The following is an 18124-nucleotide window of genomic DNA, read 5'->3' as shown; positions in this document are numbered from 1 at the left end:
CTGTTGTTCAAGATCTGCCTTTTCTCTGGGCTGAACCCTTAGTTAAAGCTGCTTTTCAAAATGAATCGATTTATGTGCGGCACACACGGAAAGCACCATTCGGAGGCGCCAGGTTTACTCCAGGCTTTGTAACTCCGGAATATTTAGGGTCTGGAACAATGTCTTGTGAAATGTAAGGACGAGAGGCATCGACTGCAATAACTAAACGTCGACTTGTTTAGCATCTGTACTTAGAAATTATTCATGGCAGCTTCAGAACTTCGCTCTATTTGCCGAAGGTAACTCTCCCTTCGTGTCGCGGCGAAGGTGCTGGAGACAAGCGGGAGGGTTTACACAGCGAACGCTGAGCGGAAGCGGCAGTCGCGGCCGGATTGCAATACTCCGAAGTACCGATACTATTCAAGGCATATTTTTCATGTCAATCAAAAATGAGGAGAAAAGGAAAACCGAGCACAAAAAGCGACCCAACAGCACAACACCACTGCTTGTTTCGAATTCCCTTCACGACGCCCCTAAAATAACCTCTTTTTTTCTTTCTCAAATCCAAAATGGTGGGATGTTTCACTCTCAGTGTATTTGATGTAACACCTAAGTTGAGGGAAGCTGTGCTGTCCCCCTGTAACCCTGGTCGTCTAGCAACACGGAACAAGCCCAGCGGTGCGTTACTTTATCAGTTCTGCTTGCCGGGCTAAATTAAAACGATGATGAAAAAGCCCATCGCTCCAGCCACTGGAGGGACTGGTAGGGAAATGGTCCATTAAACCCAGATCAGGAGCTATTTATAGAACTAAGCGACTACTCGTTAATGTCGCCTGCGGGTACCAGTGAAATCTCTAATAGGCACAGGATTAAAATATTTCGCAACCTGATTCTTTCTCAGTCCAAACTTCCATGTAACGAAATGAATAAACGAATGGGTTTCGACTAAGGCGGGTAGGATGAGGGCTTTAAATGTCTCTTTGCTTTGATAAAATGCTCCTTTCTCCCACGGAATAATCCCCCGCCCACCACCACTAAGAGCTGGCGGGGGAAAACGGGAAATAATTTCTATTCATAAAGGGCGCAGGCTAGGTTGAACGCTTCTCTCTATCAGAAAATAAAGATTCGGCTGTTTGTCTCCAAAAGCGAAGGAGCTACGGAGAAATCTCGAGAAGGAAGACAGCTTGTTATCTGCAAATGAATCTCGTGCTATAACGCTGCGATCTGACTGTGTGTTTGTTTCCCCTCGCGCGTTTCGTGTGCCTGCGCGCTGACCGGCTGCCAGCGCTATCTCGCGGACGCAGCAAGCTGACGGATTGCCCTTTAATAAAGCTCTCGTTAATCTTCTCCCCCCAGGAGATCCGTATTTTCCAGCCCGATAAGGCTGAAAAATCCCAGACAGCGAGCCGTGGCCCAAAGTCCCCGCGCGTTTCCCGCCGCCGCCCGCCCCCCCCCGGCCCTGCTCGCCGCCGCCTCGGGGGCGGCCGGGCCCGGCCCGCGGGTCGTCGGGCCCCGCCTCGGCCCCAGACGCCTCCGGAGCGGGCGGCAGGGGGCGCCCGCGGCCGCCGCGCCGCGCCCCGCGGGGGCGGGAGGCAGGGAGGGAGGCAGGGAGGGAGGGAGGCAGGGAGGGAGTCAGGCAGGGAGGCAGGGAGGGAGTCAGGCAGGGAGGCAGGGAGGCAGGGAGGGAGGCAGGCAGGGAGGGAGGCAGGCAGGGAGGGAGGCAGGCAGGGAGGCAGGCAGGGAGGCAGGCAGGGAGGCACGGAGGGAGGCAGGCAGGGAGGCAGGCAGGGAGGCAGGGAGGCACGGAGGGAGGCAGGCAGGGAGGCAGGGAGGCAGGGATGGAGGCAGGGAGGCAGGGATGGAGGCAGGCAGGGAGGGAGGCAGGGAGGCAGGGAGGGAGGCAGGCAGGCAGGGAGGCAGGCAGGGAGGGAGGCAGGGAGGCAGGGAGGGAAGGAGTCAGGCAGGGAGGGAGGCAGGCAGGCAGAGAGGGAGGCAGGCAGGGAGTCAGGCAGGCAGGTGGGCAGGGAGGCAGGGAGTCAGGCAGGGAGTCAGGCAGGCAGGGAGGCAGGCAGGGAGGCAGGCAGGGAGTCAGGCAGGGAGGCAGGCAGGTGGGCAGGGAGGCAGGCAGGTGGGCAGGGAGGCGCGGGCACTTACCGCATATCTTGAGGCCGATTTTCCGGGTGCAGCCGTGGGCCACGCCGCACCAGGTGTCGTAGGCTGAAAGAAAGGGCAGAGACGTCCACACGGTGCCACAACACGGGCCGTGCGGCGGCAGGACGGCTGCGGGGGGGTGCGGGCGGTGAGACCCCAGAGCAGCACACGTGCAGGCTCCCCTGTATTTCTCCGTATTTCCCTAGGTCCCCTCCCCGCTCCCTGACCTCCGGGGCTGCTCAGGGAGTTTCGGAAGAAATCACCGCTTTCCAGAGGGCTCCTGGTGCCGGGTCAGTGCTTGGCTCGCTCAGGGCAGCTGAGGCTCTTTGTCTCTTCAGTGACACTGAAGTGACACGTTGGCCCGTCGGGAAGAAAGGGAAAGGCATCTGGGACCTGGACATCTAATAATTTACTGGCGAGAATCCAGGGAAGCGGCAGCTTAAAATAAACTGGCATGAAATGGGGTCGCCAAAGAGTTCGGGAATTAATTGGGTGAAAAACAGTATTTGACTAGACGACGGGACCAGCATGACTAAGCCGCAGCCGGCGGGAGGAGCGCGAGGCTGCGGGCGCCGCGGGCCTCGGCCCGTCCGCCGGGGCGGCCCCTGCCCCTGCCCCTGCCCCTGCCCCTGCCCCAGCCGGGGGCTCTGCCCGGCCGCCCGCAGCGGTGCCGGGGCGGGCCGGGCCGGGCCGGCAAAACCCCAGCGGCCCCGCGGGGAGAAGGAGCCGCGGGGAGAAGGAGCCGCGGGGCCGGCGCGGGGGAGGCGGCGGCCGGGCGGCAGGTGCCCGGAGGAGGGAGCAGGAGCGGGGGCAGCGCCCCCCGGGCCCGGCAGCGCCGCCCCGGCCGCGGGAGCGCGGAGCTGCCGGCAGGGCCGAGCGGGGCGAGCCGCCCCTGGACGGACGCGCTCCCGGGCCGGGGCAGGGGGTGGGGGTGGGGGAAGGGGAAGGGGAAGGAGCCGCTCTTCGCTTCTGGGGAAGGCTGTTTCATTTTTAACTGCGTTGCCCGCTATTTCGATTTCTATGTCTAACGTCTCAGCAAAAGGCAACAGCCTATTACCCTCATCCGAAAAAAGAGCTGTTTTTCTATATGGTGCTGCCTGTCACTCCCCTTCCCCCTGTCTTTTCCAGTTGCCGAATAATCACAATAATGACTCCGATGTTCATGCCTCATAGCCCTGGCAGCGCTTTCAGGGTAAAAGCTATTCCCCACTTTGCGGTGCCTGACAACCTTTCATTTCTTACTGTTGCCCCCTCTTTGTGTCTGATGCTTTATAGCATCGAGCCTCTTTATTTATTTATTTTTGGTAGACGACTGTCTGAATTGCCTAGCCAGGGCGATACACTGATTCTCTATCCACCTGCAGCCGCCTCTGCTTCCCACTCACACCTCAATAACTCAAGGCAAATTCAGAGCAATTAGGAATACAAGGCTTTAAAAGCTACAATTTGCATCCAAATTTCACTTGATTATAGGCTTCGGCATACGCTGAAAGGAAGCAGTAGCATTAGCATTTATAAAATGCAGGGGGGGGACCCACTTTAAGCCACTGGTGTAACTTCGCCCTTTAACTGATTCATTTTTTCGACACCCAACATCCCTATTTTTGACCATCTGGGGGCTTCGGTTTATTGTCTAAATCCCTCAGACGTGGTGTAAGATAGAGCCAGGGCTGGCTGCTGAGACGGGCTTTTTCTCCCTGTGCCTTATTTTTGCTACGTTACGGACCAAGCTCCCCCGCTATCGCCAGGAAGATGGTTCCTTTGTGTGGAGCACTTTCTGCACCTTGCTTAGCGGCGTGGAACAGGCTCTCACAGATTTATCGTTTCGTCCTGAAATCGGTCTTTCCAAGCCTAGATGGAGAAAGCCGCCAAGAGGCTTCAAACGAGGAAAAGAATAAAACCTACTTGTGGGTCGCAGATTAGCCGGGGTGGGGTCCGGGGCGTCGTTGGAGGACGACGGAGCGGAGGAAGCCATCCCTTCAGACAAGTCTCGGTCCGCGGAGCCCGGTTTTCCGCCAATATTCCTCCGAGGGGCGGGCGGCAAAGGCTTCACTGGAAGGGAGAGAAGGCGGCTTTACGGGCCGGGTCTCCTGGAGGACCACACGGGGTCCCGTGTAGGTGCCAGAGGGCAGGAGGCTGCAGCCGACAATAAGCAAATGAAGTCCTGGCGAAGTGGAGGTGGCGGGGAGCGGCCCGCCGGGCTGCAGCCGGGGGAGCCCCGGGCCGCCGCGCCCGGCACCGCACCGGCACCCCACCGGCACCGCACCGCACCGGCACCGGCGGCGGGCAGATGCCGGGACAGGCTGAAGAGCAAAACGCGCCCTCGCTGGATGCCGAGGCGCTGCCTCCTGCGCGCCGTGGTGGATTTAGCGGACCGTGAAGTCTATCGCAATTACATCAATGAGCAGGGCAATTATGCACCTCGCGTCACATTGAAACCAATTTACAAAGCGGGCTTTGAAATTACCAGCCCGAACGACCTACAATCCCAAGCTGAGCCCATTTCTGTGCCTTGTCATCCAATCCCTGAAACACACGCCAGCCTTAACAACATCGAGGAAAGACCGCTATATAACCCCACGCCGCGACAAAGGTGCATTTCTGCCCAGGTCCGATGACACGCGTCACGCATGCATGTCTCCGCACACACATGTGTGCAGCAAAGCAGGACCCGTGAGCGCTCACACGCAAACCAGGGCTCTCCCGCGGTAAGCTTTCATGGCACAAATGGCAGGAGAAGGCATGTCTGGTGGAAGATGCTGGACTAGCCCTTGCTCCTCGCTAGATGTTCAGGTCTCTCCCGGCGGACACGGCACTCCGATAACCAAAACTGGTCGCTGATCGAGAATCATCGGGTAGGTGTTCCGCTCTCCTCTTTGTCCCTATGGCTACCTGAGATTTATGTTATTCGCCTTGTAAAGAAAGTCAAGGTCGCGGTAATGAATGAACACGTTCTTTGTTAGCTGCTTTTTAAAAATCGGTAACTACTAATTCATTTTCATTGCTGGGCGGATTTACGCCGCGTGTGAACGCAACGGATCAATGATTTCAATGGGAAAAAGGTACCTTACTTTTTTAAGAGAGAAAAAAAAGAAGTAATCCTAAGGCAGGAGAGATTCGCTAGACAATGCCTGGAAGTGAAGTAACAGGTTAGCACAATGTCTAGGCGCTGGCTGTCTCAAAATGCCCGTTATTCCTCTGTGGGTATGGCAGGGACCACAATCGGTTTTAAGAAAAAAAGATCCAGATCCTCAAAAAGGTTCTCCCAAAGGCTTGAAAAAATAGGATGTGTTTTAGAGGAGACTTACCGAGGGGACGAGCGGACCAGTCTTACTCCCAGAGTCCAAGCAGGCAGGGCGACTCTAGCCGGGGAGCGACTCGCCGCTTATAAACTCCGCCAGAAACGACGTCGGAATACCAATCGCGCCACGGAATTTAATGCGAGATGACCTTTTTTCCACAAGTACTCGGATTTGCTTTTTTAAAGCGTGAATCGCCGGTTGATCTGCTTCGACGCAGGCATGAGTCACAGGGCTGCCGCCACCCCCTCCGCGCCGCGCCGCCCGCCCGCAGGCTCGGCCGCCGCCTCGGGGGCGGGGGGCGGCCGCCAGCGGTGCCCCCGGCCCGCGGGGGCGGCGCTCGGGGCTGGCGGCCGCGGGGCCTCGCCGCGGCGGGGCGCGGGCCCCGGGCAGCGCAGCAGGTGCGGGGCGGCCGTGGGGGCCGGGGCCGGGCCCCCCGCGCGGGGTCTCCCCCCTGCCGCCCCGGCTGAGCGCCCCGGCGCCCCGCGCTAGCGTTTACTTTACTCGGCACAGCCGGGTTTGCTAACGGGCATTTGGTTTCTTAAAACATCTGCTTGAAGCAAAACCCATTTGATCTTAACTTCAGCTTGGAGCGTCCCTTCAGCCGCCTTTGTTCCCGCTTCAGCCCTCCACGCCCCTGTACACTGTGCTGGCCGGGAAATTAGTCAGGCGGGGTCCGTGCTAAATGTACCTTAGCAAAAACAACCCCCCCTCCCTTCACTGTGATGGGAATTTTATGTGCCCCATTCATTTATTCTTCCCCTTTACAAAACCTCCCAACTAAGACCAGCTCCCTCTGCACGACTCTCCGCCAGAGGGTGGCAGAGACTCAAAGACCGGAGACTCTTTTTGTCTCCCCCAGCGACAAGGGAACACCTGGATTGCTGTGACTTACCTTCAGTGCTTTTGTTAGATCACGGTTTTACACCAGACATCCTTTCGCTAAGAATGGAAACATTAAGACAACCATTTTTTTTCTACTCCCGACAACCCGAAATCTCACTGTGTTTCCCCACTCCACTCCCCAAAGACGCTTCACTAACAGTTCGCAGTGGTGACCGCTGTGTTACATTTCAGCATGTCGAGGTAGCGACACTGATGGCTAAAACAAACCCTGCTCGCCAAGATGACACGCAAGGGGCTGGGAGGAATGTACGACGCGAATGGAGGAGGGAAAACAGGCTGACGGAGACGGAGGATTTCGCCCCGTGCAGGGGAATGCTGCGCAGCCAGGACTGCTGACACTGTAACGAGCAGCAGGGACATGTCCTTCTTCAAGGACTTGAGGGGAAAAGCAAAAAGTTAAAAGCCCTTTTTGGAGGGGAGACGGACCGACTGACAGCATTAAGTAGCCAAGACGATCGTTTTGCCGTGCAGACCTACTGTTCAGCAATTGGAGGCATAAAGGAAACACTGAGAGCACAAAAGGCCGCTTTTAGATACGGTTTTAGAGGTACTAATATCTCCAGCCATTAGTGCCGGGTCTGCACGGCAAAACAATCTTCTTGGCTACTTAATGCTGTCAGTCAGTCAGTCTCCTCTCCAAAACGGGTCCCTTTGCCATCTATTTCCTATAGCTTTAAAGACAGTTGCAATCAATCGGGCAAAATGTTCCCTGCAGAGCCTGAGAAATAATAATTATGACTAATTATCTCTATAACTGTAAATAAACATATCTGACTATGGAAAATCGTGGCAGGATTGCAGTACAAAATGTCAAAAAAATGGACCTGCCAAGATCTCCGAAGGCGGGAGACAGCAGCCACTGCCAGGCGAGACAAGGCTCGGTTCGTGACGGTCCGGGCAGGCACACATCGCGTGCGTCCATTCTTTCCCTTTTGGCCTTCCAGAAATGTATCCTCCAGCAAATACATGTATGTTAGTACAAATATGCCCTCGTCCGGGGAAACTCGGGCCCGCCGGGGGACGGAGGCAGCCAAGGAGAGCCGCCCGCCCCCTCGGCCCGCCGCGCAGCAGCCGGCCCGGCCGGGCGCGGGCCCCGCGCTCCGCTCAGCACCGCGGACAGCGCCCCTGCCCGCCCCGCCGGCCGCGCCGAGCCGCACCGGGCCGCCGAGGGCCGCAGCGGGGCCAGGGGCCGAGGCCGGGCCCGGGCCCGGGCCCGGGGCGGCGGCGCGGGGCGGCGGCAGCCCCCCGGCACGGCCAGCAGCCCTGCAACACGCCCGGGCTACGGGGGGCCGTCGCCGGGCGAGGAAAGCACAGCGAACCCGGCCCCCGCGCCGCGTCCCCTCTAGGTGGTGCTGCACCTCCAGCCCAGGCCCTCAGCGAAGACAACCGCCACGCAGCCCGCCCGGAGCGGCGGCCGTCACCGCAGGCCCGCCCCGCCCGGGCCTCCCTGGCCCTGGCGCGGACGAGCGGTGAGGGACGGAGCCTGGCAAGCCTCGGGGCCGCGCCAGGGCCGGGCACGTCCCGCCGCTCGGCCCGGGGGCACCCGCGCAAGGAGCGCCCCAGCCCTGCCGCGCGCCGGGGGCCCAACGCAGACCCCTCCGAAGCTGCAGGCTTCGCCCGGTGCTCGCGTGCCTGGCTGGGCCTTTAAAGCACCCTCGCCCGATGAACACGGCTAGAAGACAGCGGCCATGCAGAAGGGTTTTAGCTTCAGTGAGAAAGTTCACAGCCTCTCCATCAAGCTGTGCTGCCCGATTATTTTTTGCTCACCCCCTCTTTGCTGTTTTCCTCTTCTATGTGTTGCTAGTGCTTGAGTGCACCATAAGCACTGGTTATGGAGAACATTTTGTATGGTGCGCGCTGCAGGTTAGAGCCCCAGAAGGCTTGGTCTTTGCTTTTAACCCCTGACATTTACTGAGCTCGTACAATACACACAGGGAAAAATGCCAACCCATAGTATCAGCAAGATAGCAGGGTGCAGATATTCCCTTACTTGGGGCTTGCAACCAGTGCCTAGGTTAGAAATTACTTACGAAAGCCAGACCTTAGGGTCTTTTCCAGTTCACCTCTGTCCATTAACTGGATATGCTAAAATATGGATCTTGAATACCTTGGGAGGGCACAGGAATAAATAAAAGGGATATAATAAATATCTCTAGCAACAAAGATTAGTCAATGATTATACAATGGTTATAACAGTGGGCATATAAAAAAGAGCACTGAGCAGCAGAATATTGTCTGCTTGCATGGCAGCCTGCAGGTTTGAACAATCATTTTCCTAGGAGCTGCCTTTTGCCTACACTTTAAGAACTCAAAATGTAACTACATATCAATTTAAAAGCATTCGGGGAAGGCATTGAATCTTAATACTTATGTTTTTATTTCTTCATATTCTGAACTATAGTCATGTTATATACACATTTATCTACAGGGAGGGAAGTAATTTGGCGTCTTGGTGATTTTTATGACAGTTGTTTTTCTCCTTTTCCCCATGAAGGTTCTTTCTCTGTTGCCTTCTAAATGCCACCTCCCCCCCCCTTTTTTTTAGACTGTGAATATTTTAGGTGGTAGGGATCAGGCATTCTCTTTTCTTAAAAACATAAGCAACATGATGGACACTGAACATCAGTGAGGCTCCTGAAATCGTGTTTTTGTATTTTTATCTTCACAGCCTGTGATTCTCTTTAAATCACACAGTTATGATCGTTTGTAACCCATTATGCTGGATGTTATTACAAACTATATTCATTGTATCACGTATCTCTTTCTTTTTCCACCTTTTCTGGCACCCAATGTCTCATTTACCTGCAATAGATTTACCTTCAATAACTTCAATAGATTTAAATGAGAAATTTCCCTAAATCTTCATGAAGAAAAATCAGAAAACAGTTCAAAACTAAGTAATTCAGAATTTGCCTGGTTCTCAGTTGCAGTGCTAAAAAAAATACAGATATAAATTATTGTATTTGTCTGCAACAAAAAACGATCACAGCAAGAAAAATTAATGGACTACTGCTCTTATTATTTGGCCCTGTCCAAAAAATTCTGCAAGTGGAAATCAGGTGAAAACTATGCATCTATACTCTATTCTAGAGATAACTTGTGCTATCCCTTTTATGTCAGTTGATGAAAACTTTTTGAAGGTAAGAGATATGTTTGCTTTGGGTTTATGACTGATCAGTCACCGATCTATCCAAGCATCCCATATTTAAGGTCATGCTCATTGCCTGAATTTCGAAAGATAAGCTGCCAGCTAGAACATCCTGCACTGCTGTGGAGAAGGGCATTTAGAGAGGTCTAATCTGACGCACATTGTTTTACATACTTTGTGGCTTCTTTTTGCAGGATGTCCCCTTCCTTATTCATGCTGGAACATGTCACTGTCCCTTCTGATCTGCTTCATCTAAAAAACAACCCAAAGAACAACCCACATCCCCAAACAATAGCAGCAGAAAATCCCCACTGTCAGCACTACCAAGCAAACATGGAAGCAAACAACCCCCCCACCCCTCCCCCCCCCAAAAAACTACTTGCAAACTAGAACAAACTAAAAACCAACAGAAAATCTTATTTATCTAGATGGATCACATAAATAAAATACAATTATTTAAGTTGTGGAATTGTGATTGTAGCATGAAAAATTATAACAGAAATGATAGCATACTCAGTAAGTCTGCTCTCTGCCAGTTTTAGGAAATAGTAACTGTTTATCTTGTGATTGAAATAAATGTTATTCCCAGTCTCTCCCTTTAACCCTGTAGAGCCATTAGAGCTAATGCCTGGATTTTCTCCTTGTGATATCTTGTTATAATTGTTACATGTCTCACTGAACTATGTCTTTTTATCCCATAGCAGGGCATCAGTTTATATTTATAACATTCAGTAATTTCAGTAACGTTGCTGCAAGAGATAATGCAGCTCAGCTCATCAATCCCAGAATGAATTTGGAGAGCTGGAATCTGGGCATATTTCATAAAGAATCTTCAGGAGATGGGAACATGTCTTCCTGCTACTTAAAAGAAAAAAAAACCACTTCTCAAATCATAACTGCACTCTTATCTGGTATGGGCTTTCCTAAACTAATCTCAAAAGTTTTCAGGATCATTGCCCCCCCCACCCCCTTTTTCTCCTGTGATAGTCAAGTCAGGTTTTAGCTTCATGGTTTTGGCAGTTTACCCCAAATAGTAATCAGTAGCTAGTGCAATAATAGGCCTTTTGCAACATCATACCTGAAAAGCTTGATCCTTCTGGTATTTTTTTAGCCACAATATTACAGAAATCTGAATAAAATACTCTTTCAAAAGGAAGATTAAATGCACCTGATTGAAATGAAAGTGGTTTCAGAAGAACACAATACTTAATTAACATTTACAACAAAAGTGAAAACACAGCATAGAAACACATTTTGGAACGAGGACAATATGAGCAGGTAAAAAAAAAAAAAAAAGGCAATCAGAACACTGTACTCTGAGCAGTCATGTTAGATACTAAATTTTCCACCAGAGAAAACTGATGTGCAGGTAAGAAAAAACTTTCTTCTCTCTACTTGAATGAACAATTCATTATCCCCTAACCTGAAGGGATCTCATGTTAGCATTCGCACCACAACAGAATCATTCTATTTTGAGGGAGGAGGAGAGCATGGGCTTTAAGCAAAGCCATCAGCTGTTACACATGCTTCTCTTTTCAGCATTTAGTATGGAAGATCATACAACAGCACTGAGGAGTAGTTTTTGGGAAGAACAATTTCTCCCAAATCAAGAGAAAGAAGTGATTCAAACCAAAAATATCAAGTCCGAAAGAGAAAATCAGATTATCAGTGTTGCACATGTTACTGACACGTATTCACATCTATTCATGTAATAGATTCCCACCCCCTACTCTGGCCCTTCAAAACCTCTGCAAACTCTCATTTACCTAAAGCTGTCGATTCCTCTTATTGGCACTTTGGTAGCTGCACTGGAAGGAGACGAACATGAAAGAGAAGAATCATGTCATCTGGCTGGATGTTAGCTACTCAGCACTAGAACAAGAGACATAATTTAGTCTTGCCATCTTCAACAATTCATACTGAGCCAGAACAAAGTTTTAAAGCTTATGCACATCAGATAAGAGCAGCACTGCTTTGAACAATGAATAACTTACCTCATTACAGTCAATACCCACTTAAGGGTAATCTATCTTAAGGGAGACTTAATGCTTACAAGGGTTTAAAGGAAATGTCTGGGAAGGGATTCGGGAGTTTACAATGGATAGTGCTCTGATAACTCTGACAGCCGAGTTCTCTGCAGGGCAGATAACATGGCTAGCTTCACTCTCGCCTGCCTACGAGGACAGAACACCAACCTGGGACTTCATTCCTCTGCATTCTCCTATCAGTCATATAAATTATCTCTTCTCTTCACAGATTAATAATATCTTTAAACAGAAGTCTGAAATGAAACTAAACAAAATTGAAGGTAAGGTGAGCTAGCAAAAATTTTGAAACATCTGAGAGAGACTGGAGTTAGTGCTATTCAAGTCACACAGAAAAGCTTGAAATTAGAGACGTTGATTCACTGATCACTTCCTTCACAGAAATTCTGTACAAAGGCTCTAGCGATCTAAAGACTGCAAAATGACCAACAAGTAGGTTTTCTAGGACATAAAAAGGGTCCAGAACTTCCCCTTCCGATATCTGACAAGTTAGACCTGGAATTTGGCACGCGTATTGGTATGAATTTGCCCCCAATGCCTTCCAATATTAACATGCCCACTGCTTGCCAAAGATAGGCTATATAAAGCATTGCAACAGTTTGTAATCTGCAGGAAAAAAGATTGGTACTACTAAACTCTGGTTACTGGTTTTTAACTCGTTAAAAAAAATCACTGTACCTATCAATAAGTGAATAGGATCTTCAAGGCATATTTAACATAGGATCTAGGTGAATGAAGGGTAACTATCAAGAGCTTTAAGTAACGCCTGTTCAAGTAGCAGCAGATTGATCCATTGTTTTAAAATGCATTTTAGACAAAAGCCACGATTTGAAAATGTAAATTTTAGTCAAAAAAGAACACAGAAAATGCAAAGATCTTTTGGAAATTATTTGACTAATGCCAACCACTCAAAAGATGGAGAAGCAAGTACTTACTAACAAGATTTACAAAAACATAAATCACATTCAGAGTGAAAACTAGCTTTGTGTTTTATAGTCAGTTATATACCTAACTTCTAAAAGTTATAGATATAAACTTTAAAAATAACTTGTCTTTGTTATGTAAGTATAATAAAGATATTTATCTAAACACTTCATTTTCTTAAAAATGTAGTTAAAGTCAAACTGATTTTAAAAAGTCTGACTTTTCTGAGACTTGGGAAGCTATGAACAGCCCTGAGAAGCATCATAAAAAGCCTTCGAGGTTTTCAGTTCAAGGAGTACAAATCCTTTTACTAGGGTTTGCATTTATGTGCAGTTTTAGTTACTTGAATCTCTATCATTTTCTGGGTCACTAGGTCGATTGTCCCTACAGGTCCCTAAATTTGATCATCCAGACAGAATTAGTTTAAGTAAAGCTTCCGAGCCTTTTGGAGACCCTCCACATCAGTCCTTTTGTGTTTGCTCCCCCTTTTCTGACCAGTTCCTCAACAAAAGTAGGTGAACTTTTCCTGGTCTCATTTATGGGCCCTGTAGGAAGGTGACAGAGTAGCTGTGGCAATGATTCCAACTTCAAGAGCAACTTAAGCATTCCCCATTACCAGACTGACACCTTCTGACTACTTTGACATACATCTCGCCTTTTCTTGAGTATGGGACTGTAAAAGCAGATGACACATACATTTTAGAAGCAATTAAAAAAAAAGAACAATTATTCTTCTCTTATTCTTTATGGTAAATCTAGAGAAGAAACATTAAGAACACGAATATGCTACTGAAGAGAGGGACTCCAGAAGCGACCTTTAGAGGCCACTAAGATATAGAGATGCCCTCTCCATTGCACTCTGTACCTTGTACCAAGACAAAGTATTGGAGAACTGGAAGGCACCTTTACAACACAGGAAGATCTCTTTAAGGAAAATAAATTCTCCCAAAGATTTCATTCTGGGGTTTCATGTCCTTTATGCTGCTGGGGTTAAACAAAGAAAGACACTGGAAAACTAAGCCCTATAAGAGTCACAAGCATTTGATAGCCATCTTCTCTGTCTTAATCACCCAAACGGACCTTCATTAGGAAGTACTGAAAGAAAAATAACACAACACAGAGTAGCTAAAGGCAATAGTGTAAACGACTCATATCTAAGAAACCAATAGAAATTATTTTATATAGTACATCTATCTAAGCATGAATAAATTAACCAATTATTTCTCTAAGATTTGTATGGACTTAGATGGACACATAATTGTTTGACCATTTGTTTTTCACATGAAAATGAAAAAGCAAGGCATCTATTCAATAACATTTAGACGTATAACTGGTATACACTGTTTGTTTTTTAAAAGTGCAGTAAAAGGAAGTAATATGCTTAAAATTATAGCACAAAACTGCTAATATATAGTTTCAAACATTAATATCGGGCCTTAGAATTTTTGTAGTGAAAAGCAATACTGAACTTTAACGTACTCAAGTATTTAATAAAATGTTCACTGTAACTTTTCTTCTATCTATCCCAGAACATGTTAGTTATGTTTGGTTTTCATTAGTAGACTTTACTGAATGTGATTAAAGTCAGTCCAATTCTGCAACCTTGTATAACTTAACATTTTGTATAATAAAATTCTTACTATTTTGAAAAATAAACTGTAAATACAGTAAGAATTAGCTACAAGCCTTTCCTGCAATAGCATGGTTTAATCAAGGTATTTTTTTGCCATTTTAAGCAAGAAAGTTGCACTGTCTGTGCAGTTAGATGCCTATACTTTTACATGCATGCCACTCAATTTATAGCCAAATGTTAAAAAACACTGAATTCATTATCTGTTTTTTTCAGCATTGTAACACGGTTCACCTATCTTCACCATGTGGACACCAACTGATTTGAGGTAATACATATGGCAGACATCCCGCATAGACATCTGCATTAAAAATGGCAGAAGATATTAGCACAAAATGTAAACCATCTTGAGTTTATATTTCCGATCTATTCTTGAGATATACTACTAGAAAGGGAATCTGCCTCTTGAGAATGTATCTGCATCATTTTCAAGTTTTAATGTCAGTCCAGAAAAATCAGCAGATTTATAAAGTAGGAGGAATGATTCCCAGTCTATGATTTTTCTCTATCTTTTTTAAAAGCATTAAGATGAATTCATTTAGGACCTGACCAAATGGTTCTTTCTTAGAAAAAATCTCCAAACGAAAAGCAAGAGATAGGAGCTGAATGGTGCGGACACTAAAACTAGTATTAGTAATTCAGGAATCAGAACCTCAGAGGAGTTGACCATTTTCATTCCCTTCAATTTAAGTGAGAAGAGAGGTGCTCGGCTTCTCTCACGAAAGCGGCTGGCTTACCTCTCTCTTATCCACTTCTCCTACAAACCAAACTTTTATTATTTCGACAGACTAGTTGTGGCCAGAGAAACAGCTAAATTTCTGTGGTGAATTTACCTAAGAGGCTCAATCCCATAATCCTTTTATGGAGACCAAACTCACTGGGAGCGTGAATTCATACTTCTGCAGGTGAGTATTAATTTTTTTTTTGCACCATGGTGAGTGATACCTACCACCCCTACCATGGTTCACGCCATATCAATGTGTAAGCTTTATTAATGTTCACAATAACTGAATGCTAAGCTGGTAAAAGTTACACAGTCTTACCAGTTATGTAAATTTTCTGATGAATTTAACAACCAGCATTTATTCAACTGTGCTATAGGGTTTTTCTCCAAATCTGGACAAAAGACATTCACTGAAGTTACATATTTTTACAAAGACATCAAGCAAGGATTTTTAGCTGAAATATTCTTAAGAGCTATTTCATTAATGCCAAAACTATAACAAGCACATTTTTTCAGCTAGCTGTGTTTACATTTTAGGGTGGCATTTCTGTCACTCAAAAATCATCATCATTTTGCAAAATAGAGTTAATGTAATCATATGGGAAGATAAGTTTTCCGCGTTCAAATGATGAAAATGAATGTGGCAAGCATAAAACACAATGCATTTGCTCAGCTAACAATCTACACCACAGTTTCCATGTGACTTCCTGCTCCAGGGGGAAAATATTTTACCAATTACTTCCGCATGTATCAAGTTTGCATGTGTTATCAAGTTGTAGAACAAGGTAAATTTTGCAGATATAAGTTTGAAAATAATCCATACACAAAAAGGACTACTGAAGTTCAGGAGAGAAATTATGATTAAACAGTACACTTTAACAAGCCTGTTGGAGAATCAAAATCATCAACTGAAATATTGCAGAAGAATTTCCAAACTAATTTTTCTCAGGATCATCAGAATCAGAACTTCCTTCACTCTCTTCATCACTGCTATTTGAACTGCTAGTGCTCTCCTTGTTGCCATCACTGCTTCTGTCAATGGTTTCTTCATCATCTTCACTCTCCCCTTCAGTGAATTTCTGTGCTCTTTCTGCCATAGAAATACACAAGACGATTCATTACTGAATTTGTTTTATATTACAGGAAGTTTTTCTTTTTTTAAAAAAAGCAAGTAAGCAATTAATTTTACCTGTTTTCAATTAAATGATTAAATACTTATTAATCCTTTCTAGTGAGGGAAGAAAGGCCTGCATAGACTATGGCAGAATGCAGTTAAAACTATGATGTTAGCTTATATCCTGAAATGTGCTGTGACCACTTTGTTCTTGAAATTGGCTCGACATAACTCTAAAACAAGCACAGCTGGTAACCAGAGAATCACTCATCTATGGGGGAATGCTCAGATGAATTTAGCCACTGTTTAAGCTTCTTTGTTGTTCCAGTTTCCTGTAGCTACATAGTGGCTATAGAATGGGAAAAGACTTTTTTCCCCTCCTCAGGTGTCTTTATACCCTAACAGATATCAGACTAGGAACTCTTGACCATGAGTAACTGATGTAAGCTAAAGTTAACATGGTAAGGAAAACATATTGCCCATTTAAACTAGGCCAGAGAGTATCCAAAGAGGGATTAAAGTTATTGAATCTTTGCCATTCTTTCCTTCTCGTTGTACTATATTACAGAATTCAGCAGAGGGACTTTTTCTTCAGGTTAACATCTTTCAGCCTAATATTCACTTTGTGACAAACATGGCTTACATTTTGGCATGATTCAATTGGCTGGGTCACAGGTACTGTCTCAGAGCATCATCAGATTTTTTTTTGCGAAACTATCTAGGGTAGTTTAAAAAACAAATTCTCTTACAGCTTGTTAGGGCTCTCTCCTGGAAGTTTCCTGCCCAAGCACTAAAAGAGTTTCTTGAGCACTCCTCTTTCACCTCAGTGCAGAGTTAGACAGCGTAGTTTGTCTTTGTTGATGCTCTGGAGTACTGAGACAGATGATGGGAGCTTACCTGGTCCATTCTACCAGTTCTGACTTTAAGAGATGGCTCCTAAATAAGACTCCTGACTCATTCCTTCTTCCATTAATATACTGTAAAATGAATACTTGCAACTGAACATTAACAACTAGAAAATGTTTACTCCCTCATTTTATAGCCCAAGGCAGCTGATTTAAGATGTAGAAAACCCAGAAATAGGGTAATAATTCCAATATTTTTTTCAATCAGTGTTTTTTAAACATAAGGTCAGGTTCCTATCGGTACAATAACTCCAGTGTTTATCTGTGAAAGGCAAGAATATCTCTGCAATAAAATACTGTGGTTACAATTCTCAAACTTACCCATCAACAACTTTTCTTCAAGAAGTGGAAAAAACTGCTTAGCCTCAGTATTTTCTGGTTCATAGATCAGAACTGTAATTTGACAACATAGCATGTTACTGATATGTATACAATGAAAAAATAAACAGAAAATCTGAAATAAGACTGACATTTATAGTCCACTGAAGTAAAATTATACCTATAAAAAACTTCACATATCAAAAATGGATATTCATAACCTGAAGAATTTCAAGCTTATTGTTACAACCTATGCTCTTGGTTAGTGTCATAATTTTTATTAAGCAATTAGAAATGCAAATAGTGACTTTTCAGTTAACTACATTATTAATTTCAGATGAAATTTTAATTCTAGAATTAAGATGGAAAGAAGATGTATGCTATTTATAAGCAATAAGATTATAAAGTATATTAACTATATTAGAAACATGCATAATATATGCAGAAAATTCAGAAAACAAGTTAAACCCAAATGAACCCCAGAAATAGTAGGGCCTGAAAAAGCTTTGTTAATATTGTTTTCCAAACTATATATATATTTACACACACCATAAATTGAGGAAAAACAATCTAATAAAAAAAAAATCAAGTGAGCTATTCTAGAATTAAAAAAAAACAGTAAAATATTCAGATTCTAACCAACTGATCATTGCAGAATATCTCAAAGAAAAAAAAAGGTATGGTTTATTCACCAGCTCTCTGTTTACGTTAATGATCTATTAGTATTCTTCGCATGTACTCTCCTAGACATGCAATTCACTCATTTAAAGAAGTAAACAAGAAAAAAGAAATTACTTGATACCATTAAATATTATATCACATGTTAAGCTTATAACAGCTAAATTACACCTTTTTTTTCCTCTCTATAGAATACTTTATCATGCTAAAATATTAAAGCATTTTGCTAAACATCCAGACAATGTATTATATAACACAGCATTTCAAATGGGGGAACTAGATTATAAATAATTTTGCCACGAG

General features: G+C 46.0%; 2 protein-coding genes across 2 annotated transcripts in view; both read right to left on the bottom strand.

Moving 5' to 3' along the window:
• The window catches only part of GAD1 (glutamate decarboxylase 1), a 33466-nt gene extending 27805 nt beyond the window's left edge, over window positions 1–5661 (bottom strand). Inside the window, exons 1-3 of the mRNA XM_064514932.1 lie at window positions 5439–5661; window positions 4036–4182; window positions 2134–2196 (exon numbers count right to left, since the gene is read on the bottom strand). Of these exons, the coding sequence (XP_064371002.1) occupies window positions 2134–2196; window positions 4036–4105 (133 nt within the window). The 5' untranslated portion in view covers window positions 4106–4182; window positions 5439–5661. The remainder of the gene's footprint in view (window positions 1–2133; window positions 2197–4035; window positions 4183–5438) is intronic.
• Window positions 5662–9880: 4219 nt separating this feature from the next.
• ERICH2 (glutamate rich 2) overlaps window positions 9881–18124 on the bottom strand; it is a 51281-nt gene continuing 43037 nt past the window's right edge. Inside the window, exons 10-11 of the mRNA XM_064515503.1 lie at window positions 17147–17218; window positions 9881–15896 (exon numbers count right to left, since the gene is read on the bottom strand). Of these exons, the coding sequence (XP_064371573.1) occupies window positions 15742–15896; window positions 17147–17218 (227 nt within the window). The 3' untranslated portion in view covers window positions 9881–15741. The remainder of the gene's footprint in view (window positions 15897–17146; window positions 17219–18124) is intronic.

The sequence above is a fragment of the Dromaius novaehollandiae genome, chromosome 7, assembly GCF_036370855.1.
Source record: "Dromaius novaehollandiae isolate bDroNov1 chromosome 7, bDroNov1.hap1, whole genome shotgun sequence".
NCBI lineage: Eukaryota > Metazoa > Chordata > Aves > Casuariiformes > Dromaiidae > Dromaius > Dromaius novaehollandiae.
Note: the sequence above shows the minus strand (reverse complement) of the source record. Positions and strands in the feature narration are given on the sequence as shown.